Source organism: Callithrix jacchus, chromosome 5, assembly GCF_049354715.1.
Source record: "Callithrix jacchus isolate 240 chromosome 5, calJac240_pri, whole genome shotgun sequence".
Taxonomy (NCBI): Eukaryota; Metazoa; Chordata; class Mammalia; order Primates; family Cebidae; genus Callithrix; species Callithrix jacchus.
This window is the reverse complement of record NC_133506.1, coordinates 118,244,407-118,267,812: the sequence shown is the minus strand read 5'-3', so window position 1 is coordinate 118,267,812 and position 23,406 is coordinate 118,244,407. Positions and strand designations below refer to the sequence as shown.

The following is a 23,406-nucleotide window of genomic DNA, read 5'->3' as shown; positions in this document are numbered from 1 at the left end:
TTTGTATTTTTAGTAGAGACGAGGTTTCACCGTGCTAGCCAGCATGGTCCCAATCTCCTGACCTCGTGATTAGCCCACCTAGGCCTCCCAAAGTGCTGGGATTACGGGCGTGGGCCACCGTGCCCGGCCAAGAGCACATATCTTAAATGTAAATTCTGTGACTTTTTACTAATACTCAGATCAAGATATAGAACAGAATTTGATTTTAGAAGGCATTTCTACCTTCTTTTTTTCCCAACACATCAAAGGACATTTCAGTGCTAAAAAGGCATTTCTACCTTCAAATATCTCTTAAATCCCTTCCTGCCTTTTAACCCTCCACCCTCACCCCTCTGCGGAGTCGAATCAGTCTCTCTCTCACTGTCTTTCTCCAGCGCCTGGCTCATGGCAAACACTCAAATATTTGAATGAACGAATCAACAAACAAATATTGTTGAATGAATGAGACCCAAATTGGAAATAAATGGAGGTCTGTAAGGTTGTGCCCAGTCTGTTTTGGGTAACTTGTTCAACATTACCTGCATGGGCCTCCAAAGTAAAAGGGTACCTAGTGGGAATTTAGAGGTAAGATTTTTTTTTTTCCCCGCTATATAACAAAGTTTTAAAGGGTGATTAAGGGCACAAAAAATTTGAGCCTCAGGCGGTGTCCTCCTCATCCCCCTTCACCCCACACCCAGGCCTGGCTGGCCCCACCCCCACCAATCTCTGCAGCCCTGCAAAGCGCCCCGCCCGGCTGCGGTCCCGCCAGCGGGGAGCCATCCATCACCGCCTGGATGCCAGCCAACCAGACCAGCCCCGCCCTCCTGCTAGCCAATAGCTGGAAGGCAGGGGGCGCGCGTAGCCCTAAGTGTTAAAAAAGGGGTCCGAGGGCCTGGCCGCGCTACCTCTGCGCCCTGGGTTGGGTCTGCGTGTTGCTGGCGTCCTGTTCCGCGCCAGGGCCCTGGGGCCGCTGTTTCTGTGCGTGCCTTCTGGCTGGGCCCTGGCTCCTGGGGTCTGGGTTTCAGACATGCCCTGGTGCCCATTCTGCTGGAGGAAAGAAGGCGCCCTGAGGCCCCTTTCCCTTATACACTTGGGGCCCGCAGGGTCGCTCACGAGGGCAAGCGGGTGGAGGAATGCAGATAGATGCAGAGGGGCCCTGGGGATGGCAGGAGACTGACTGGAAGGCAGGCCCCGGCGGCGCTCCCGCCCGGAACCGTCGGCCGCTCTTCCAGAAAGCCAGTCCTCCGCGCTCCCCTCCGCGCCTGCCGGCTCCGGTCTGTGGCCGCGCTAATGAGGACGTCTGGAGGAAGCCGGTGCTAGCGGGCTGCAGGCCAGGGTAGCCGTCCTGGCGGCCCTGTCGGGCTGCGGATGCCACGTGGGAGCTGGGGGCAAAGCAGCCCATGGCCCTCCACCTCCAGCGGGATCTCCGCCTCAGCCCCCAGAAAGCCGGGCCTGCAAACTCGGGGTCCTCGAGAAGGGGCAGCGCCCCTCCCTGCCGGCACTCCCGGCTCCTCTCCCGGTGCAGCACAGCAGCTCTGTGCCGTCCTCTCCGCCGCGGCGTGGGTCCGTCGGCTGCTTCGCAGCAGCGCCGCTCCCCGCAGTACCTCCGCCACTGCAGACGAGAACACCTTTCGGGTCGCCTCTCTGCATTGCCACGCCCCTTCAGCTCATTCCTTTTAACCCAGTACGGTTCTTGTGTGGGCCAGGGGTTCGGATGGGCCTAGGGCAGGGAGGCGTGAGAAAGCCACCTGAGCTACTGCGGAAACTGCACCAAACACTTCAACCTTTTAGGGCCTCGGTGTTCCCCTCCGTAAAATGGGGAGAGCACAGCGTAATTCACAGGATTCGGTGAGCCAGTTTGTGTGAAGGCTGGGCTTCTGCCTGTCCCTTTACATTGGAATGTCAGGGCCGAAGAGGGCAGGACCGCTTTGCCAAGAAGCGCATTTGCCCCTCCCTCTTTGTGGTCGCTTACGGGTGGTGGAAGGAGCCAAAGCCCTGGGTGTGGCCGTCTATTTGCCAAAATATTTATGGAAAATGTCTCCTTTCTTATTGCCACACTAGCTCCTGAACTCCAAGGAATTTAACCGAATACTCTTTGTTCCCCCTCCCCTTTCAAGAGTTGCCATTTTGCATTATTTACTGGGATGGGTAATGCACCCAGCGCTTACAATGTAAAAGTTTACATAACTATATATTTACCATTTTCTCTAATTACAGAAGTAGTCAAGCCCGTTATAAATTTCCAATCTTTCTTTTTTGAGACGGAGTCTCGCTCTGTCACCAGGCTGGAGTGGAGTGGCACAATCTCACACCTCCCGGGTTCAAGCGATTCTCCTGCCTCAGCCTCCGGAGTAGCTGAGACTACATGCGCACTCCACCACGCCCAGCTAATTTTCGTATTTTCAGTAGCGACGGTTTCACCATGTTGGCCAAGATGGTCTTGATCTCTTGACCTTGTGATCCGCCCGCCCCGGCCTCCCAAAGTGCTGGGATAACAGGCTAAAGGTCCAATCTTAATTGGACAGTTTTATAATGTAGGACTTGAAAGCCTCAGGGACAACTTCTATTAACATCCACAGCTAGCCACTTTTCCTTTCTCGCTGAAATTCCTGTGCCCACTCTGGCGCGGAACTAGCAGGGTGGGTCACGCGTGCAGGTTGCTGGGGCAACGCCCTGTCGCCTGTGTTGGAAACGAGCTAGACACTCTCAGTAGCCGGAGTCGGGCCCGCCCTGCGGGCGGAGTTAGTCCCGCCCCGGCGGGAGCGCGTTTCCCATCTATCCCTGTAGGTGGCGCTATAGGATCGCGGATGCTTTCCTGGGGCGGGACTTCTCGCGGTTCTCCGCGCCCGCGATGGGTGGGGCCGGGATGGAGCGTGAGTCGCCAGTCGCAGACCGCAAAGGATCAAGGGAAACGAGCTGTCCCGGGACGCCACGCTAGACAAGCTCGGGGACGCGTTTACAGGGACGCAGAAAGTGTACGCGTCAGAGAATGGAAGGGAGAAAACGAAGATTCTGGGACGACGACAGAGAAAGGAAGTCGCGTCATCCACAAAGACTATACATTTCCATCCTTCTCGTTTGTCCCTGGGACACCCCTCCGCCCGCCTCTCCCTCCGGACCTGCAATTCTTCACACCCCCGGCAGCGCACTGGGTGCTCGGGACACCTGTGCGCGGTGGGGGCTGGCCATGCTCTCTCGCCCCCACCACCCGCAAGCTTGCAGAGAGCTGTAGTGCTCAGGGTGTATGCCAGGATAGGATTTCCACGGTTCCAGGCATGCCAAGAAAAATAGCCATGCTGTTCCTCGGTTTGTTCAGAGAAAGCCTTACTTCCTTCCCTTCTGGAGACTGGGAATGGAAAAAGTGACTCAAGGAATCCCCAGCGGAGCCATCATGTATGTACTGCACCGCAAAATAGAGGTACCATGTTTTGCCCTCCCCTACCTGGCAGTATGCGCCACACAAGGGGCTCTGTGATACCAGCGTCGCACCCCCTCACGGTGTTAAATAGTCCCCTTTCCATTGTCCCACATCTCTCCCCAATCACACAACCACAGGGACACGCCTCACCCTGGTACTGGATATCCCTATGTTGAGCCACAGAAGGTGCAGGAGCCCTTATCTGAACACACACACTTCTGAGGCCAAGAGATAAGAAGACCCTTGGCACAAGACAAAAGCAGATTTATTAGGGCCCCAGGGCTAGGAATGCCTAGGGTATGAGTTAAGGCCAGGGCAATGAGAAGAGGTGACTCTGCTGAGGCCAGACTTTTGCATCTCAGACTCCCTGGCTGGAGACCTTAGGAGTCAGTTCTGGGAGGAGCCTGGGGATGCAGAGGGGTCTCTCCTGACCCTGGGATCTTTGGGCTGTTACCAGGAGTGGGGAAATGGTCTGGAGGGCAGGGAGCCTTGAATCCACAGCCTTCATTTCAATAACGACCATTTAATTTGTTCCTTGGCGGACTGAAGAACCTGGGGTGGGGGAGGTTGAGAGAGAATTGAGAAGAATGTCAAATGCCTCCACACACAGTCATGGGGAAGAGGTCCAAAGCCCACCTTTCCCAAGCGCCCCTGCAACCCCCAGTCACTAGGTGGCAGCAGCTTGTCTCCACTTGGCTTAAACTCCGCCAACCCTCCCTCAGAAAGGGCAGACCAAACTGGCTACAGCCAGCTCCCACCTCATGCCCAAGCCTGCCAGACCTCTGGCTCCTGCATCTGCAGCGTGGGTGTGGCAGCAGCCTTGTCTCCCCCTTGTTATGGCATGAGAGTTCCTGCCCACAGTACCACATCCAGGTGGAGATGGGGCCCAGGCCTGACACTCCTTGTGCTCAGATGCCTCAGCAAACCTTTAGCTCTGGCCAGGGCTGGCAATGTATCCTCAACACCCCACCCCAACCACTGCTGATGTGGCACAGCTGGCAAAGGGTGGCTGGCCAGACACTGCCGTGGGGTGCCTGCTCTTAGCTGTGTGCACTCCCAGGCCCTGCAGCGGAAAGTCTCAGCCCAGTGCTTACACAAATCAGTACAAGTGCACACACGCATGCGCAATACCAAAGCGGGAGAGGCGGACGGGACTCCAGGTGTGTCCCTTAGATTGTCCCTCCAGCCACTCAGCCTCATTCCCTTCCAGAGAAGGAGGGAACACTGTGTATGTCTCCTCCTACACAGTCTCCCTCCTCTCTTGGGGACAGTGGCTTAGGGTTTGCCTGATTCTCCTCGCCAGAATCTTTCTCCTGATTTTATCCCCCATTGGCTACCTGCAGCTTCCTTGGTTTTTACACAAGAATTCCATCTACAGTGCTGTTTTTGGCTGGGCGCGGTGGCTCAGGCCTGTAATCCCAGCACTTTAGGAGGCCAAGGCGGGTGGATCACAAGGTCAGGAGATCGAGACCAGCCTGACCAACAGGATGAAAGCCCGTCTCTACTAGAAATACAAAAAAATTAGCCAGGCATGGTGGCGTGCATCTGTAGTCCCAGCTACTTGGGAGGCTGAGGCAGGAGAATCGCTTGAACTGGGGAGGGAGATGTTGCAGTGAGCCAAGATCATGCCACTGCACTCCAGCCTGGGTGACTCCATCTCAAAAAAAAAAAAAAAAATGCTATGTTTTCATTCTTTCTCCCTCTGGAAAAATACTGATGGTTATTCAGCATGTGTTAACTTTCTTGGAGCCTGCTAAGAGCTTACCATGTATTGGCTCATTGAATTCTCATAACTCCAGGGGAAGGGTCCTGCTATTATGTGAGGCCCAGAGAGGGTGAGTAACTTGCCCTAGGTCACCCAGCTTTAGGTGGTATGGTGGAACATTTATCCTGGGATGACTTCCATAAGCACCAGTGTTCTTTCTGTGAGTGTGTGTGTGTGTGTGTGACAGAGTCTCTATTGCCCAGGCTGGAGTGCAATGGCACAATCTTGGCTCACTGCAGTCTTTGCCTTCCAGGTTCAAGCAATTTCTCTGCCTCAGCCTCCCAAGTAGCTGGGATTACCGGTGCCCACCACCACACCTGGCTAATTTTTTTTTTTTTTTTTTTTTGTAGAGATGGGGTTTCACTATCTTGGCCAGGCTGGTCTTGAACTCCTGACCTCGTGATCCACCCTCCTTGGCCTCCCAAAGTGCTGGGATTACAGGCATGAGCCACTGTGCCCGGCCACACCTGCATGGTTATCTGCTCTGCTCATTACTCTCTACCCTCTTTCCACCCTGAAAATTGCTTTGCAGCTGCATTCATTTTAGCATGGTATGAGGAAACATGGGGAATCAGAGGGGAGGGTGAGGCAGAGTGAATGCCAAGGGCAGTGCAGGAAAGTGGGTACCACACCTGGGGCTCTACATGAGACAGCACAGGCTCATCTCGGCAGGGCCACCACAGCACAAGGAGTTAGTGCCAGGGCGGGAAGTTCCATATAAGCAGGATTAGTCTGAGCAGAGAGACCTGCAGGCAGACAGAATAGAGGTCAAGACAGTCAGCCTGAAGTAGCAGGAAGTTTGTACAGTTGGGGAACTGATCAGGCCTCAGAGCCAGGAACATCCCCTGGCCTCTCCGCATGCACCTCCGGATAGGACCATGCAGGGTTGTGGCAGGTTCTTCCATAGCCAGGTCATTCACGGGCAAGGTGACAAATGATGAGTGGGGAAAATCAGATCCTATCATGGGTTTGAGAGTCCTTTAACAATCCCAGCATGCACTCTAAATGGCAAGGACAGGGTTTAGGAGCCAAACTCCTATTTGGTACCCTTTCCAGGTTTGAGTAGAGAGTGCACCAGAGGCCTGAGTTCCCAGATTTTTCGAGGAGACAAGTGACCCAGCCATCTCCAAAGTAGTCAGCTCATCCCACTTTCAATCCAACTAAACCAAGCCAGGAGAGGAGGTGGGCTGATAGTAGCATGCCCATTCTTCTATTAGTACCCAGCGCCCCCAACTTGGAGAGCCCAGAGGCCTCCAGTGAGTCTTTCCAAGATATGACCTGTCAGTGCCTCATCCCTCCCTTCTACACCCCTGGTTTTTAGCCTTGATAGCCCTACTGGGTCCCCCTAGGACGCTCTGCTCCTTGTATTTCTCTAGACCATTTCTAGCCAAGGCAGATGCAGGAGAGCCTACCTGGGCCACACTCTGTTCAGTCAAGCCGCCATCATCTGCCTGTAAGGAAACGAGTCAAAGGGTGGGGTCGGACCAGGGTGAGGGTCTAGGTCAGGGAGGTGAAAGGGGCTTGGGGGAATGGGTGAGGTGGTGCAGTGGTTAGGGTGATTTAGAGCTGCATCTGTATCACTGGTTAGTAGAAGTCCTGCAGCCTGTCATTTGGAAGCCAGGACCCCTGGGATTCTGCTATGGTGCATAGAGGGTGAGGGAAGATGGGAAGGAAGATTTCATCCAGATATGAGAAAGGCAAACAAGGCAGGGAGGTTCTATCCAAACCCCTGACCTCTAACCTCAAGGCCAGGGCAGCCACCTGGTACCTCTTTGAGGATGTATTTATTTCCCTAGTCTATAATTCCTACCAGGAAAGAGGTGAAGTACTTGTGCTCCTAGCTAGGGAGAGGACAGGAAGATGTCTTCCATTAACTGACATCCCAGCCCCCACTCCGCGGCTCATCCCACCCCTAAGAAGTTTATCAGCCCAGTGGTTGGCTTCTGCTAGAGGAACTTGGGCTTCTACCATCTCGGCCCTGGTAGCCCCGTGCCTAGGGAGGACAGGAAGGGCAGCCTAGAGGAGTAAGTGGACATGCAGGAAGACTCTTACCCTAAAATTCACCTTCTGGATCACTTGCTGAGGGTCACTCTCCAGAATCACACTACAAGATGAGATAAAAAACGAGGCAAATCAATGGCACGATCCTCCCCTTTCCCTATGCGTCCTGCAACAAACCTCTTCCCCTTCCCTCTCCTTATGCATCCTGCAACATCTTATCAAATCTCTTCTCTCCCCCTCTGCATCCTGCAACATCTCCACCTTCCAGGTTCCTTCCCACTGAGAGCCCTCAAGTCAGAACTCTCCCTCAGCATGGAGGGGGGGGGAGGCCTCAGCTCTGATTCCCTGATGCTTCAGCCCAGTGCTCCACATGCTTTGTCATCCCTGGGCAAAATCTTCGAAACTGGGTAACAGTCTGGTCTAGAACGATCAGGCTGTCAAAAGCAGGGAATCTCAAAACTCAGAGCTCTTGAAAGTTCACTTCATCTTCTGGGTTTAGGGGTGGATTCCTGTGAAAAGACTTAGCAAGGAAGGCCCTGGGGGTTCTTAACTTGTCGCACTGTTATTTTATGGCATGGGGTCATGCCCCCATAAAAGAAATGAAACTCCAAAAGTAAGCATCCACCCAACTTCTTCCCATTTTTTTTTTACTTTAAACATTTTTAAGGTTTTGTTTTGTTTTTAAAGCTGGGCACGGAGGCTCATGCCTGTAATTCCAAAACTTTGGGAGGCCGAGATGGGCGGATCACCTGAGGTCAGGAGTTCAAGACCAGCCTGGCCAACGTGGCAAAACGCTATCTCTAAAGTACAAAAATTAGCCAGGTGTGGTGGTGCACACCTGTAATCCCAGCTACTGAGGAGGCTGAGGCAGGAGAATTGCATGAACCTGGGAGGTGGAGGTTGCAGTGAGCCAAGATTGTACCACTGCACTCTAGCCTGGGCTACAGAGTGTGACTCCATCTCAAAAAAAAAAAAAACTTCCCTTTTGATAGACTCAAATATTGTAGCTTTTCTCAGAGAGCAGGCACTCCTTCATGAGGCCTTGGGGGTATGTACATGTAGGGTACATGGGTGTGACAGCCTGTCACTGCGGCAGGACAAAGATGACAGGATCTGAGTGCACCTCCTTAGAGGCTCCTCCAGGCCAGAAGCTTTTTTTTTTCTTTTTTTACCAAATTGCTGGAAATAACATTTTTTGGGAGCCTCTTCCAGGTCCCATCCTTGGGCTGGGCACCCTCTGCCCCAGGCTCCCTAAACAGAGGTCCTGTAATCCATAAAGACAGAGCATAGCTGGGCGCGGTGGCTCACACCTGTAATCCCAGCACTTTGAGAGGCTGAGGTGGGCGGATCACCTGAGGTCAGGAGTTCGAGACCAGCCTGACCAATATGGTGAAACCCATCTTTAAAATAAATAAATAATAATAATAGAAAAAGACAGAGCATCCCAGGCCAAGGCTCCAGTTTAGGCGTTGCCTCCCGACTGGCGCTTCCCCAGTTTTTCTTGGCAGGAAATTGTGAGCTCCTCCGAGGCAAAGACAGGAGGCTTGTGAAGCTTACACCTCAGGCATCCTCCTATGCACAAGCCATCCAGAGCCCTGCTTCTCGTTTTGCATATGTAGTTTTGTGTGTGTTTGTGTAAAGTTTTCCTTCAAGAGAGTTCACCAGATTGTCTATGCTTCTGGCTCCCCCAAACCTGGCCTTACTCTACTCTCTTTTGAGTTCCAGAAATCTGCAGGAGGCCTAGCAGTAGCAGGCAGTTAATGGCTATAGAGACGGAAGCATTCCTTAGTGCCCCAGGCAGTTCAGTACAGTGCCACGGAAAGAGCACAGCCCCTGGAACTATGCACGTGGTTTTAGATCTTGGCCCTGCCGCTCCTTCGCTGTGTGAGTGACCTCTGGCATGTTACTTGAACCTTTGGGCCTGTTTCCTAATCTCTAAAATGATATAATGGCAGCCAGGCACGGTGGTTCAAGCCTATAATCCCAGCACTTTGGGAGGCCAAGGTGGGTGGATCACCTGAGGTTGGGAGTTCAAGACCAGCCTGACCAACATAGAGAAACCCTGTCTCTAACTAAATATACAAAATTAGCTGGGCGTGGTGGCACATGCCTGTAATCCCAGCTGCTTGGGAGGCTGAGGCAGGAGAATTGCTTGAACCAGGAAGGTGGAGTTTGCAGTGAGCTGAGATGGTGCCATTGCACTCCAGCCTGAGCAACAGGAGGGAGACTCTATCTCAAAAAAAAAAAAAAAAAAGATCTAATGATAGATGTATGTATGTTTTTAAGGTGCTCAAGAAGTTTCTATTATCCTTTGTCCCACAGCCAGAACTTATTTTTCTCCCAGAATATTGATCCCCTGATGGAAATTCATGAACCAACTTTTCTGAAAAGTGCTCCTAGTTTCCTAAAAATATACTAGCATACCAATAGGAGGCAACATTTATTGAACGAGATCCTCAACTTCACATGTATCCTCTCATTTCATCCCCACAATCCCTTATTATCCCCATCTTAAAGATGGAGAAAGTAAGGCTCGGGGAGTCAGTGATTGATCCAGATCACGCATCTAACTGGTGTTGGAATTGAGCCCTAAGAGCGGGAGGTGTGGGGCTGCTAGGACTGTCTGAAGTCCTCACAGAGAGGGCCAGAATCTGTGCTTCCCCTGGGCATTGGAGACTCTTGAATAGGCAGGGTTTGGGGAAAATCCCAAACCCTGCCTATTCAACAGTCTGCCATAGTTTGACATCAGGTTATTGTCTTGTTTGGCTTGACTGTGGCTAACATTGAGATCAACTTCCATCTTCATGAGTGGGGCGCTAGTAAGGGGAAGGGGTGGGGGAATGGGATCCCTGGAAATATGCAGGGGGGGAGAGAGGGAGAAATTGGTCAGACTTCTGGCCATGCTGGGTGCCATCTGGGGCTGATGACTCTCAAAGGCACTGCTGCTGACTCTCAAAGGCACTGCTGCTGTGAGTGTCCCTGACCGTCCCCTCCTTACCCGCCATCCACAATCTCGTCCAGCACCAAGAAGGCTCCGTCCATGTTCTCTAGCAACCAGCGCTTCTCCACGTTCTTCCTAAAGGTGGACACAAACTCCTGAGCCTTCCTGTGGCTGAAAGGAACTGAGTCCCTGCCTAGGTGAGGCCAACCCCATTCTCCAAAGACTGCCGCATTTACCCCTTATCAAACAAGGAATGGAAAGGAGAATGTGAAGGGTAGTGAGCCCAGAGCCCATGCAGGTCATTCCTGAGCACAGGGCAGTTCTGCTTACTTGTACCCCACCTTGTCCAACTTCCTACACTTTGGACCTTAACACCTCAACACCCACTACAGGACCCCATATGCATTTCACAACCAAGTTAGATGCTATAGCATAGCCCGACTTCAGTTCATTGTATCAACTGTGAACTTTTCTTTTTGGATTATCCTAGTCTTTTGGGGACTTCAGGAGAAAAACAGGGAGGAAGAGCCCTGTGACATATCAGGGCCTGGGGGATGGGTCCTTGGAGGGCAGAGAACCTCACTCACCTTAACATGTGGTTCAGAGACTCAAACAGGCAGGTGAGAACAGCCATGAGCATCAGCTGGGATGGGCAGATATGGGAGGAGGAAAACAAGAGAGCTTGAGGTTGAGAACGTCAAAAGAAGCCCTTGGAGCCCACCTGTGTGGGCAGCAATGGAGAGTTCTCCCTTTTCAGAGCCTGGGCTGGAGACTGACTGCAATGTGACATTAGAAGGAACTTCCCTGTGTCTGGGCTGGGAAACTGGAGTTCTCCACTGGGAGACATTGAGTGTATCCTTCTTTAGTTAGGTTTAAGAAGGACAAAGCCTCCCTGCAGAGGAAGTAATGACCTCATTCCTGGTTCCCAAGGAAACTAAGGGGCATAGAGGATATACACTGTCCCAGAAAGAACCCTTCTGGTTGCCCCCCTCTACCCTATGGAGCCAAGAAGGACAGTCCAATGGTGAGCCTCCAGGGTCCAGCCTCAAGCCCAGATTCCAGGCCATTTCCCCATAGACGCTCTGTATTGACCCAACCTCCTGAATTCACCTCATTCTCGTAGGATGAGCCGACCACGTATAGGAAGAGGTCAATACTGTTCTTGTAGACGATGGTCATGCCCCCGAAAAATGCAATCTCACCTAGAAGTGGAGGGAGCTTTCAGTCCTGGCCACCTTGCCTGGTCCCAGCCTAGCCCCTCCTCCTTATCTATGACTCTGTGCCTCTCCTCTTATTTCCTTCTCCCCTTTCTAGGGAACCCTTGGAAAGACCAACACTAGGGACACTACCATTAGGCTGCCTTGTGTCCTTCCCCTTATCTGCTACTCTATTTCTAGGGACCGCCTCAAACCAAGGAGGTAACAAGCCCAGTTGTTGACCAGTTGACCTCCTGCCCACACTCCCACCCTGTGCAGCACCTTGGGACCAGATCCACATTGGGACCCCAACACTATTGGCCTCCTCAGCTAGAGAGAGGTCTGGGGATGCTCGGGTTGGGTCGGGGGGTTTGGAGAGTGACAGGGAGTGGAGGTTCTCTAGAGGAAGGGAGTGGAGAACAACAGGGAAGGAGAGAAAAAGCCACTGAAGAAAGGGAAATGGCCTGTGGGTGTGCAAGGCTAACAGGACAGATGTGTCCAGATGGAGAAGATCAGTGGGCATCTGAGAGTCTGGTGGAGGAAGAGGGGAACACTTACTGTCAGTCCGGCTGGTCTTATTGAAGACATTTTTCTCGAAAACCATCTGCTCCTTCATGGAGGGGAATGTGTCATCATAATACTATGAGAAAGGGAAGGAGAAGGGACCATAGCTTTCCACACAGACTGGCTTCTCCCTGGAGCCGGGGGTGGGGGGGGCAGGAAATAGTGGGTGCTAGGCAAGTGGGATCCTGCTTCCCTGCCCCATCTGTCCATTACTGCACCCTAGGCCTGCTGGTTCACTACTTCTTCCAAAACAAATTCTAAGCAAAGAAAGTCCCAAAAAGTAGGATATTGAGGCCTACTTTTGGAGTCTCCTCCTGGTTTCTTAAAGGATCTTGTACATTCAGCAGATGTTTGGCATGCTAAGGACTGGTGTGATCTCTAGGGCACACTAATTCTACAGCACCCTGAGTCTATAGCAAAAGCAGGAGTCTTTTTTTAAACAATAATAACAACAGCTACTTTATTTTCCCCATTACACAGATGGGGAAAGTGGGACATCAAGAAGCCAGGTAATGGCCAGGTGCGGTGGCTCACGCCTGTTAAACCCAGCACTTTGGGAGGCCAAGGTGAGTGGATCTCAAGGTCAAGAGATTGAGACCATCCTGGCCAACATGGTGAAACCTCGTCTCTACTAAAAATACAAAAATTAGCTGGCTGTGGTGGTGCACACCTGTGGTCCCAGCTACTTGGGAGGCTGAGGCAGGAGAATCGCTTGAACCCAGAAGGCAGAGGTCGCAGTGAGCCAAGATTGTACCGCTGCACTCCAGCCTGGCGACAGAGTGAGACTCTGTCTCTAAAAAATAAAAAGAAGTCAGGTAACTTCCCCAACATCTCACAGTTGTGAGGCCAAAGCTGGATTTCAGCACTAAGGATGGTCTGACTGCAGACAGGGTGATAGTGAAGATTAAATATCTAAGAAATAATTCCTGGCACATATCCCATAACTAAATTAACATTTTTTATTTGGGAATGGTGAGCCTCTCTCTCTGACTCAGTTTCTTAATCTGTAGGGAGCGAGAACCTTTGGCCTTGCTGATCCACCTCTGACCATCTGCTAGGGCAAGGTATGGTCAGCTCAGTTTTCAGTTTTCTGGATGTGGATTTTGCCACTTAGTACTCAATCTGCAAGCAGATTAGCAGTCTCCCTGCTGGCCGCTGCTGTGGTGAAAAAGCTTATTTGAATATCATAAAAACAAATAAGTTTCAGCTCCAAACAAACAAACAGAAAATCTATTTTTTGAAATGAGGTCTCACTCTGTCACCCAGACTGGAGTCCAGTAGCTCGATCATGGCTCACTGCAGCCTCAACCTCTCAGGCTCAGGTGATCCTCCCACTTCAGCCTCCCAAGTTGCTGGAACTACAGGCACATACCACCACACCTGGCTAATTTTTTTTTTTTTTTTTGTAGAGATGGGGTTTTACCATGTTGCCCAGGCTGGTCTGGCACTCCCGGGCTCAAGCGATCCACCTGCCTGAGTCTCCCAAAGTGCTGGGAGGATCAGCCACTGAAGCTGGCCTTAAATGCACGTCATAGCTAATGCAGATGCTACAGCTCCACAATAATTAATTGTGTAAACAGTAAAAATTTATTTTTGGATTATTTTAGTTTGGTTTGCTCAGGCCATGTTTGCTAGGATAGATGCCAGATAATTGAATGGGAGGTACAGTGAAAACCACCTTGAGCTTCATGTCAAGAAACCTGAGTTTGCCCGTGAAACCTGTAAAATGGGAGAAGTGAAAAAATTAAGTAATAAGTAAAACCTGAGTTTGGATCTGTTAGGATATTAATTCTTGTGACCTCAGGCAACTCACTTAGCTTCTCTACACCTCATTTTCTTCATCTGTGAAATTAAAAGAGTTGGATTATACAGTCTCTAAAATCCCATCTGGTTCTAAATCCTTAGACTCCTTAGACTAAATCCTTAGTGTTTACCAAGCTGTAGAACAAAAGTGGAGGTTTTGAGGAGGTTTAGAGACAAACCCCAAAGAACAAAAGAGTTTGTTTGGGGGTTTAGGGACTAAGACTCCTGAGTCAGAGGCTCAACACTCCACTAACCCATTAGGCAGAACTTTCCCAGGCCCAGGTCCAACTGGCCAGTAGCAGAATGATGAGAAAACAACACTTCAGGGAGCATGAGTAGAAACAGAGGAGACCCCTCACTTCAGGTAGCAGCACCTTGACAAGGCAGGAGGATGAGAAGGACCTCTGGAGGGGTCTAAGCTGAGCTGCCCTGAGTCAGAGATCACCGTGGAGTTTTCTCCTAAGACAGGAGTGTCAGCTGGGTGGGAACTGTGCCCCTCACGGGTGGGGTCAGATGTTACCTTGGCCAGCAGCCGGCGCCCATCATTATCTAGGATGAAAACAGCCTTGATGGTGTAGAGGGAAGGTTCCTGCAACTGACATCAGGGAGAGTTCTGTTTGGCTCCTGATGGATCGATCCATGGGCTGGCCTAGGATACATCCTCAGGCACCAGCAACCCCAGCCCTCAAGGTCCACAGCTCGTTCTACCCAACCCTGTGCCACATGGGCCAACGCAGGTGCCCACTCCCAGACAGATGTTCCACTGCAGGCCCTAGTGGGGGCTGTGCCCGTTGGGTGCAGAAGGTCCTTCCGGGCCCAAGTTCTGTCATGCACTGACTACTCCAGAGCCCGAGTCGGAGTGTATCACAGAACCTGGGCCGGGGGGGACAGCGGGCCGAGCCTCCTCCTTCCAGCTGATCCCTGGCCGGGCTGGACCTGCGCTCTCAGCGTGCTCCCAGGCCCTGGCCCGTGTGGGCTCCAGAAGCATGCCCATCACCCACCGGCGATGGGAGCCGAGTCTGGGACAGACAGACCACTCCTTACCCTCCCCGCGGAATCGCAACTCACCCGCCACCCCCGCTCCAAATGGACCCAAAACTTCAGCCCCGTCAGGACAGGCCTCCTCACCGCCGGGACGAACTTTTTCTCCCCGGGTCTGGGGCCGGTCAAGGGGTGACACAAAGTTCCCAGCCACTGGGCGCGAGTTCTGAGTTGGCTGCTCCCCGACCCTGCTCCGTCCCGGCCCAGCTCCCGCCGCCCGGGACCCCCGCGCCCGCCCGCTCCATACCCGAAGCCCCGAGGGCTCCCCAGCTTGAGCAGGCGGCGCTGGGTCCCCGGCCTGGGCCGCCGCGGCCCCCTCCCCCAGGTGCGGACGTGGCCAGGCCTCGGGCCGCTGCATTCCACTCGCCGCCTCGCACTGACAGCGCCGCCCGCCGCCTGCCCACTGCCGCCGCCCCGCCTCCACGCCCGCCCTACGGCCCCTTCTCACGCGTGGCCTTCCTTGCCTCGGGGCCCAGTCCTCAGGCTCGTTCTCCTTGCTCTCCCCTCCCGCCCTCACCCCCACCCTCCCCTTCCTCCACCTCTCCTCTCCCTCTCTCTTCCTTGGCTCCTTCCGTTACAGCCCTGAACTCTGCATCCTGAGAGTACCCCAAGACCAGCCGTCGTCCCGCTTCCTGCCTGCACTCCGGTCTGTGGCTTTGGTGTGCACCGGTGTCTATAGGCTGTCCTGGGTTCAGCAGCAAACACAAGCAAAGCCCACTTTTGTCTGTTGAGCCCTGGTAGGTACCATGGGAACAAATAGGTCACCCTTTGGATCTCAGGGACAGGGTCTGTCAGCGAGAGCAGATGAGGATAGTTCTGGGAACACCCCTCTGTGGAGAAGAAGCTTTCCCATTCGTCTCTCACTACTTGCAGAAGGGAACCAAAGTCCTGGAGACACCACCCCAGGCTCTCCTAAGACACAGATGTGGCACCGTCAGAAGCAAGCCAGACGCCCAACAGCACAAATGCTCCACCAATGACATCGGGTTTTGCAGCATGTTTTGGTTTCTTTGGTCTAAGTGTACCAAAGACAAGATCTCATTTCAGGGTATACTGGCCAGAGGGAAATTCACACCCGGGTGATATATATGTTACTGTTATGTATGCATTTACAGGTAACAAGACTGTGCATGCATTTTACATTTGACACTTTCACATATATTATCTAATATAGCCCACACCTGTGAGGTAGGCATGATGGACCCCCATTTTAAGGAAAGAGAGACTCAGAGGTTGTGTGACCTTTTCAAGACTGTACAGCTAGTTGACTGGGGATAGAACCCAGGTTTTTTACTCAAAATTTCTTCCCTATTCTCTTCAAGCCCTCTTATGTTGTGGACCACAGTTACTCACCGTAGATGGTTACAGAATGGGGCTTTCCTCACTGAATGCATCAAGCCTTCTCGACTTCAAGCCTCCGCTGAAATGTCATTACCAAAAGGTCCTCCTGACAGCCACCATATCTGACGTGATAGGTCTCTCCTGTCACATTCTCTATCTCAGAGATATAGAGATATCTTTGCACTTTCCTTCATTGCACTTTCTCAATGTCTAAATATTATTTTTACTAATTTTTTTGTTTGAGACAGTGTCTCTCTCTCTTGCCCAGGCTGGAGTGTAGTGGCTCGATCTGGGCTTATTGCAGCCTCAACCTCCTGGGCTCAGGCAGTCCTCCCATCTCAGTGTCTCGAGTAGCTGGGACCAATGGTGCATGCAACCACTCCCAGATAATTTTGTTTTTATTTTTATTTTTGTAGAAATGAAGTCTCAAGGCTGGGCTCAGTGGCTCATACCTGTAATTCTAGCACTTTCGGAGGTTGAGGTGGGCAGATGGCTTGAGCCCAGGAGTTTGAGACCAGCCTGGGCAACATGGTAAGACCTGGTCTCTACTAAAACTACAAAGAAATTAGCCAGTTATGGTGGTGTGAACTTGTAGTCCCAGCTACAGGAGGCTGAGGTGGGAGAATCACCGGAGCCTGGGGGTTCTAGGCTGCAAAGCCATGATCATGCCACTGCACTGCAGCCTGGGCAATGGGAGTGAGACCCTGTCTCAAAAAAAAAAAAAAAAAAAAAAAAAAAAAAAAGGAGGAAGGAGGAAGAGGAAAAGGAGGAGGAGAAGAAGAAGAAGAATCAAGGTCTCACTACGTTGCCCAGGCTAATCTTGAACTAGGCTCAAGTGATCTCACCTCAGCCTCCCAAAGTGTTGGGATACAGGCACAAACCACCATCCCAGCTTTTACTAGTTTGTTTACAGGTGTTCCTTCTTCCCCCGAGACTTTGAGGCCTGCAAGAACAAATGAATGTGACTTTTTTTTGTTTTCTGAGACAGGGTCTTGCTCTGTCATGCAGGCTGGAGTGCAGTGGTGTGATCATAGTTCACTGCAGCCTCAAACTCCCAGGCTCAAGCCATTCTCTCTCTTCAGTCTCCTGAGTAGTTGGGACTAGAGGCATGTGCTACCATGCCCGGCCAATTTTTTTTTTTTTTTTTTTTTGTAGAGGCTGGGTCTTGCTGTGTTGTCTGGGCAGGTCTTGAACTCCTGGGATCAAGCCCTCTCCCTGCCTCGGCCTCCCAAAGTCCTGGGATTACAAGTGTGAGCCACACTGCCTAGCCAAGTATGCTTGTCTTGTTCACTATGGAATCCCTAGTATTTCTTACAGGGCCTGGTGATGACAGATATTTAATAAGCATTTGTGGAGGGCCAGGTGCGGTGACTCAAGCCTGTAATCCCAGCACTTTGGGAGGCCGAGGTGGGTGGATCATGAGGTCAAGAGATCGAGACCATCCTAGTCAACATGGTGAAACCCCATCTCTACTAAAAATACAAAAAATTAGCTGGGCGTGGTGGCACGTGCCTGTAATCCCAGCTACTCGGGAGGCTGAGGCAGGAGAATTGCCTGAACCAAGGAGGTGGAGGTTGCAGTGAGCCGAGATCACGCCATTGCACTCCAGCCTGGGTAACAAGAGCAAAACTCCGTCTCAAAAAAAAAAAAAAAAAAAAGCATTTGTGGAGTAAGTAAATGAATAAAGGAATTCAGGATGAGGGAGATAATGTATAAATATTCACAAATATCACATTTTAACTAATAATAATTAAAATGTACCTATCGATGATACCATATTGGCTGGGTGTGGTGGCTCATACCTGTAATCTCAGCACTTTGGGAGGCCAACGCGGGCAGATGACTTGAGAGCAGGAGTTCGAGACCCGCCTGGCCAACATGGTGAAACCCTGATTCTATTAAAAAAATACAAAAATCAGCCGGCCATGGTCGCAAGTGCCTGTAGTCCCAGCTACTCAGGAGGCTGAGGCAGGAGAATCACTTGTACCCAGGAGGCAGAAGCTGTAGTGAGCCAAGATCATGCCACTGCAGCCTGGGCAGCAGAGCAACTCCATCTCAAAAAAAAAAAAAAAAAAAGACACCATATTTTATGTGCTGTACAAACATTTATTGAGTGCTTAGTATGTACTATGTATTTTTCTAGCCACTGGGACACAGTAGTAGACAAAAGAAAATTTTTGCTCTCATGGAACTTACAATCAAGTGTTTGTGTGTGTGCATGAGTACATGTCTGTGCAAGACATAATATACAAATAAATGGGTAAAGTAGATATTATGTGAGTTGGGGATAAGTGCTGCAAAGAAAAACAGAGCAGAAATGGGGTATCGAATGTGAGGAGTCAGGGGCTGCCAGGGCAGAAAACCATTTTCATGAGTCCGCTGAGAAAAACTTTAACAAAGTAACATTTGAACAAAGAGGTGAAGGAAAGGAGGAAGCAGGCCATGCAGATATTTGAGGAAGCATCTACTGACCCTCCCTATATGATGACTTAGAAGGCACATCTGAACCTTCCTTGCAGGCTATCAGTTATAACAGGGAACATAACTTGACACTATTTGATACAGCAGGCAGGGAAAAGACCCAGTATTTGGGCATTTTATTTTTTTGGATTCCAGATCATCAGAAGTTATGTCAATGGTCATGGCTGGGTATGGGTTTTTGTTTTGTTTTGTTTTGAGACAGGGTCTTATTCTGTCACCCAATGCTGGAGTGCAGTGGTTCAATCTCGGCTCACTGCAACCTCTGCTTCCCAGGTTCAAGCGATTCTCCTGCCTCAGCCTTCTGAGTAGCTGGGACTACAGGTGCCCACCACCATGCTTGGCTAATTTTTGTAGTTGTAGTAGAGATGGGGTTTCACCATATTGGCCAGGCTGGTCTCGAACTCCTGACCTCAGGTGATCCACCTGCCTCGGCCTCCCAAAGTGCTGGGATGACAGGCATGAGCCACAGCACCCAGCTGGTATGTTATTTTTAAAAACACTGGTTATTTTGATGCCTTAATATTTCTGTGAGCTAGTCCATTTATTTGGCCCATATTTACAAGGACAGCACCAAAAAGCCTCCAGGAGCATTTCTGTTTGGCATATGGTACCAACCATGAAAGACAAGCAGCCAGGAGAAGGGTCAGAGGAAGACCTGGGAAAATAGGGGACTTAGGGAGCTGGCTGGCTCCATGGGGGAGGTGAGGAAGGAGTCAGTTACACAGGTTGGGGACAGGAAGACACTGGAGGGCGTCAAGGGCATAGGGGTGAGAGAAGGTTGGGAAGGAAGCTTAGGAACCACAAAGTTCTCATCACCCCCCACCTCTACCACTGTTGTTGCTATTCTTAAAATTTCTTGGCCAGGCGTGATGGCTCATGCCTGTAATCTCAGCATTTTGGGAGGCCGAGGCGGGCTATCACCTGAGGTCAGGAGTTCCTGACCAACATGGAGAAACCCAGTTTCTACTAAAAATACAAAATTAGCTGGGCATGTTGACGCATGCCTGTAATCCCAGCTACTCGGGAGGCTGAGGCAGAAGAATCGCTTGAACCCGGGAGGCAGAGGTTGTGGTGAGCCGAGATCATGCCATTGCACTCCAGCCTGGGCAACAAGAGTGAAACTCCATCTCAAAAACAAAAACAAGAAACAAACAATTTCTTTACATATTTTTTTTTGAAATGGAGTCTCACTCTGTTGCCTAGGTTGGAGTACAGTAGTGCGATTTTGGTTCTCTGCAACCTCTGCCTCCCAGGTTCAAGCAATTCTCCTGCCTCAGCCTCCCAAGTAGCTGGGATTACAGGCACACACCACGACACCTGGCTAATTTTTGTATTTCTTTTTTTTTTTGAGACGGAGTTTCTCTCTTGTTACCCAGGCTGGAGTGCAATGGCGCAATCTCGGCTCACCGCAACCTCCGCCTCCTGGGTTCAGGCAATTCTCCTGCCTCAGCCTCCTGAGCAGCAGGGATTACAGGCACGCGCCACCATGCCCAGCTAATTTTTTGTATCTTTAGTAGAGACGGGGTTTCACCATGTTGACCAGGATGATCTCGATATCTTGACCTCGTGATCCACCCGCCTCGGTCTCCCAAAGTGTTGGGATTGCAGGCATTAGCCACCGTGCCTGGCCTTGAAGTGCACCTTTAATGCAGTTTTACATAAACATGAAAGTTATGTGTGTCCAGTGTTGGGACAGTGTCTTCCACAGAGCATGGCCTTAAGAGGATTTTCCAGTTTAAGGCTGGCAGCACATGGGAAGTGCGCACGTGCAGCAGCAGACTCGGTGGGAAAGCCTCCCCAGCAGGAGGAAGCCAAGTTGGGTTAAAAAAGAATGCAGCTGGCCTGCGTGCATTCTCGTCTTCTGTCCAAGTTGGTCGCTTCCCTGCGCCAGAGTGAGCAGTCGCCAACATGTCAGGGTGGGAGTCCTATTACAAAACTGAGGGCGATGAAGAAGCAGAAGAACAGGAAGAGGAGAACCTTGAAGCAAGTGGAGACTACAAATATTCAGGAAGAGATAGTTTGATTTTTTTGGTTGATGCTTCCAGGGCTATGTTTGAATCTCAAAGTGAAGATGAGTTGACTCCTTTTGACATGAGCATCCAGTGTATCCAAAGTGTTTACATCAGTAAGATCATAAGCAGTGATCGAGATCTCTTGGCAGTGGTGTTCTATGGTACTGAGAAAGACAAAAATTCAGTGAATTTTAAAAATATTTACGTCTTACAGGAGTTGGATAATCCAGGTGCAAAACGAATTCTAGAGCTTGACCAGTTTAAGGGGCAGCAGGGACAGAAACGCTTCCAAGAGCTGATGGGCCACGGATCTGACTACTCACTCAGTGAAGTGCTGTGGGTCTGTGCCAACCTCTTTAGTGATGTCTAGTTCAAGATGAGTCATAAGAGGATCATGCTTTTCACCAATGAAGACAACCCCCACGGCAATGACAGTGCCAAAGCCAGCCGGGCCAGGACCAAAGCCGGTGATCTTCGAGATACAGGCATCTTCCTTGACTTGATGCACCTGAAGAAACCTGGGGGCTTTGACATATCATTGTTCTACAGAGATATTATCAGCATAGCAGAGGATGAGGACCTCAGGGTTCACTTTGAGAAATCCAGCAAGCTAGAAGACCTGTTGCGGAAGGTTCGCCCCAAGGAGACCAGAAAGCGAGCACTTAGCAGGTTAAAGCTGAAGCTCAACAAAGATATAGTGATCTCTGTCGGCATTTATAATCTGGTCCAGAAGGCTCTCAAGCCTCCTCCAATAAAGCTCTATCGAGAAACAAATGAACCAGTGAAAACTAAGACCCGGACATTTAATACAAGTACAGGCGGTTTGCTTCTGCCTAGCGATACCAAGAGGTCGCAGATCTATGGAAGTCGTCAGATTATACTGGAGAAAGAGGAAACAGAAGAGCTAAAATGATTTGATGATCCAGGTTTGATGCTCATGGGCTTCAAGCCCGTGGTAATGTTGAAGAAGCACCATTACCTGAGACCCTCCCTGTTCGTGTACCCAGAGGAGTCTCTGGTGATTGGGAGCTCAACCCTGTTCAGTGCTCTGCTCATCAAGTGTCTGGAGAAGGAGGTCGCAGCACTGTGCAGATATGCACCCCGGAGGAACATCCCCCCTTATTTTGTGGCTTTGGTGCCACAGGATGAGGAGTTGGACGACCAGAAAATTCAGGTCACTCCTCCAGGCTTTCAGCTGGTCTTTTTACCGTTTGCTGATGATAAAAGGAAGATGCCCTTTACTGAAAAGATCATGGCAACTCCAGAGCAGGTGGACAAGATGAAGGCTATTGTTGAGAAGCTCCGCTTCACATACAGAAGTGACAGCTTTGAGAACCCCGTGCTGCAGCAACACTTCAGGAACCTGGAGGCCTTGGCCTTGGATTTGATGGAGCCTGAACAAGCAGTGGACCTGACATTGCCCAAGGTTGAAGCAATGAATAAAAGACTGGGTTCCCTGGTGGATGAATTTAAGGAGGTTGTTTACCCACCAGATTACAATCCTGAAGGGAAAGTTACCAAGAGAAAACACGGTTCTGGAAGCAAAAGGCCCAAGGTGGAGTATTCAGAAGAAGAGCTGAAGACCCACATCAGCAAGGGCACACTGGGCAAGTTCACTGTGCCCATGCTGAAAGAGGCTTGCCGGGCATATGGGCTGAAGAGTGGGCTGAAGAAGCAGGAGCTGCTGGAAGCCCTCACCAAGCACTTCCAGGACTGACCAGAGGCCACGCACCCAGCCGTCCTTCCACAGTGTGGCCAGGCTGCCTGGCCTTGTTCTCAACCAGTTAAAATGTGTTTCTCCTGAGCTAGGAAGAGTCTACCTGACAGAAGTCGAGGGACTCTATGTTTTTGAGGCTTTCTGTTGCCATGGTGATGGTGTAGCCCTCCCACTTTGCTATTCCTTACTTTACTGCCTGAATAAAGAGCCCTAAGTTTGTACTAGGAAAAAAAAAAAAAAAGAATGCAGCCTTCATGTTTCTCTGCCCTCTGCTCCCTTTGGGGTAGCCCAGTAGGGCGGGGAGGTGGGCTATGCACATCCCTACCCAGCTGGAACCTGTGAAGTAGTGCACTCAGAATTGGTTACTGCCCTTTGGTGTCCCGGGAGGCAGGCAATTAAAACGAGGTTCTCCTCTGGGTCTTGGTATAACTTAAAGGGGAGACCATTTTGTTTCCTCTGACTCACCCTCCTGTTGCCACATTTCTGTGCTGTCTGTCCTAGGATTTCAGCATCTGTTCTTATGTGACGAGAAGGAACAGCTCCCTTGGGTACCAGCCTCTCTCTATCCTTCCTGCTTAATGTCAAGAGGGGGAGGTGTGTGCTGGTAGCATCCTCTAGAGAGAAACTAAAACTTCCATGTTCCGTCTGTAGGATAGGTTTCTAGTAGACCATTCTAAGGACAGCTCTCATTTCTTCATTGCCTTTGGCTTTCTGTGAGATAAAGTTGTAGGGTGAGTGCAGAGAGGGATTGGCCAAGACAGGGCCTTACACTCAGCTCTTCTCCCAGGCGCACTAATGGCTTTAGGCACATGACCTGATTTTTCTTCTAAAGTCTTTTTTTTGAAAGAGAGTCTCACTCTGTTGCCCAGGCTGGAGTGTAGTGGCATGATCTCAGCTCACTGCAACCTCCACCTCCCAGGTTCAAGCAATTCTTCTGCCTCAGCCTCCTAAGTAGCTGGGATTACAGGAGCACACCACCATGCATGACTAATTTTTCTATTTTTAGTAGACAGGGTTTCACCATGTGTTCAGGCTGATCTCCAACTCCCAACCTTGTCATCCGCCTGCCTCAGCCTCCCAAAGTGCTGAGATTACAGGAGTGAGCCACTGTGCCCAGCCTTTGATCTCATTTTTAAGATTTGTGAAT

At 50.9% G+C, this 23,406-nt stretch overlaps 1 protein-coding gene and 1 pseudogene across 5 annotated transcripts; one reads left to right on the top strand and one right to left on the bottom strand.

The window, feature by feature from the left end:
* Positions 1–3,640: 3,640 nt before the first annotated feature.
* COPZ2 (coat protein complex I subunit zeta 2) lies at positions 3,641–15,086 on the bottom strand. 4 transcript variants are annotated; one of them, XR_013535881.1, is made up of 10 exons: positions 14,956–15,086; positions 14,188–14,262; positions 11,859–11,940; positions 11,215–11,306; positions 10,692–10,747; positions 10,162–10,239; positions 7,215–7,266; positions 6,575–6,613; positions 5,795–5,908; positions 3,641–3,949 (listed from the first exon to the last, which is right to left on the bottom strand). XR_013535881.1 is itself a non-coding variant. In XM_002748486.7 (9 exons), exons 1-9 carry the CDS (start codon positions 15,064–15,066, stop codon positions 3,902–3,904), a joined length of 633 nt encoding a protein of 210 aa, XP_002748532.2. In that variant the 5' UTR covers positions 15,067–15,086; the 3' UTR covers positions 3,641–3,901. The 4 variants fall into 4 exon arrangements, 2 of the variants coding, with proteins under 2 accessions (XP_002748532.2, XP_078230378.1); XR_013535882.1 differs by lacking the exon at positions 14,188–14,262; XM_002748486.7 differs by lacking the exon at positions 5,795–5,908.
* Positions 15,087–20,378: 5,292 nt separating this feature from the next.
* LOC118153843 (X-ray repair cross-complementing protein 6 pseudogene) lies at positions 20,379–22,499 on the top strand (annotated as a pseudogene). The gene has a single exon (XR_013535880.1). The product of XR_013535880.1 is annotated as an X-ray repair cross-complementing protein 6 pseudogene (transcript).
* Positions 22,500–23,406: the final 907 nt, after the last annotated feature.